General features: G+C 40.3%; 1 protein-coding gene across 1 annotated transcript; it reads left to right on the top strand.

The window, feature by feature from the left end:
* Positions 1-294: 294 nt before the first annotated feature.
* On the top strand, positions 295-1,209 carry LOC116465099 (olfactory receptor 4C11-like). Its single transcript, XM_032148301.1, has one exon. It carries the CDS (start codon positions 295-297, stop codon positions 1,207-1,209), a length of 915 nt encoding a protein of 304 aa, XP_032004192.1.
* The last annotated feature ends 70 nt before the right edge of the window (positions 1,210-1,279 follow it).

Below are 1,279 nucleotides of genomic sequence, written 5' to 3' on the forward strand. Positions count from 1 at the left end.
AGAAACAAAAATTTGTGAAGGACATTTATTTTTGACTCCCGAAATGTGAAAGCTTTAGTCTAATCCAACGATTCTCTAAATCAATGGTTAAATCCCGAAGAGGTCTGGGCATTTGAAGATTTATAAGGTTCCTAGGGGATTCTGGTTCACCCCAAAGAAAGTTGGAGGTAACAGAGCATGGACTAGAACAAAGGAATTCAGAAGCAAGCCCATGGATTTCCCCAAGATGTCATTTATTTTCTTCTCTCTGCAGATTAAACACTTGTTAACTGCATCCTACCTCCAGCCACTAATATGGTGATGAATACCAGTGTGACTGAATTCATTCTGTTTGAGTTGACACAGGATGCTGGAAAGCAGAAGGCAATATTTGGAATCTTCTTGATTCTTTACCTTGTGACTCTGTTGGGGAACTTTCTCATTCTGGTGACTATTAAAACAAGCCAGACCCTCAGGTGTCCCATGTACTTTTTTCTGTTCTACCTGTCCTTTGCTGATGCTTGCTTCTCTACAACCACAACCCCCAGATTGATTGTGGATGCCCTTTCTCAGAAGAAGACCATTTCCTACAATGAGTGTATGACTCAGGTCTTTGCAGCCCATTTCTTTGGGTGCATGGAGATTTTTGTGCTCATCCTCATGGCCTTTGATCGCTATGGAGCCATTTGTAAGCCCTTGCGATACACAACTATCATGAGCCGACAAGACTGTGGTGTGTTGGTGATTCTGGCCTGGGTGGGGTCTTGCATCCATTCTTCAGCACAAATTTTCCTGGCTTTGAGACTGCCTTTCTGTGGCCCAAATGTGATTGATCATTATTTCTGTGATTTGCAGCCCTTGTTGAAACTTGCCTGCATGGACACTTATGTGATAAATTTGCTAGTTGTGTCTAATAGTGGGGCCATCTGCATGGTGAGTTTCATAATCCTGCTTATCTCCTATATTGCCATCTTATATTTTCTGAGAAACCACAGTGCAGAAGGAAGGCAAAAAGCACTTTCCACGTGTACTTCCCACATTATTGTGGTTGTCATATTTTTTGGTCCATGTATATTTATATACACACATCCACCAACCACCTTTCCAATAGACAAAATGGTCGCTGTGTTTTATACAATTGGGACACCTTTACTTAACCCTCTGATCTATACACTGAGGAATGCAGAAGTGAAAAATGCCATGAAAAAATTATGGTGTAGCAAAATATGACATTAGTTAATAAATGATATGTGTCTGTTTCTTTAACCATTTAGTTTTTGTTGCATGAACTAGAAAGTAT

Source organism: Hylobates moloch, unplaced genomic scaffold (assembly GCF_009828535.3).
Source record: "Hylobates moloch isolate HMO894 unplaced genomic scaffold, HMol_V3 SCAFFOLD_2989, whole genome shotgun sequence".
NCBI lineage: Eukaryota > Metazoa > Chordata > Mammalia > Primates > Hylobatidae > Hylobates > Hylobates moloch.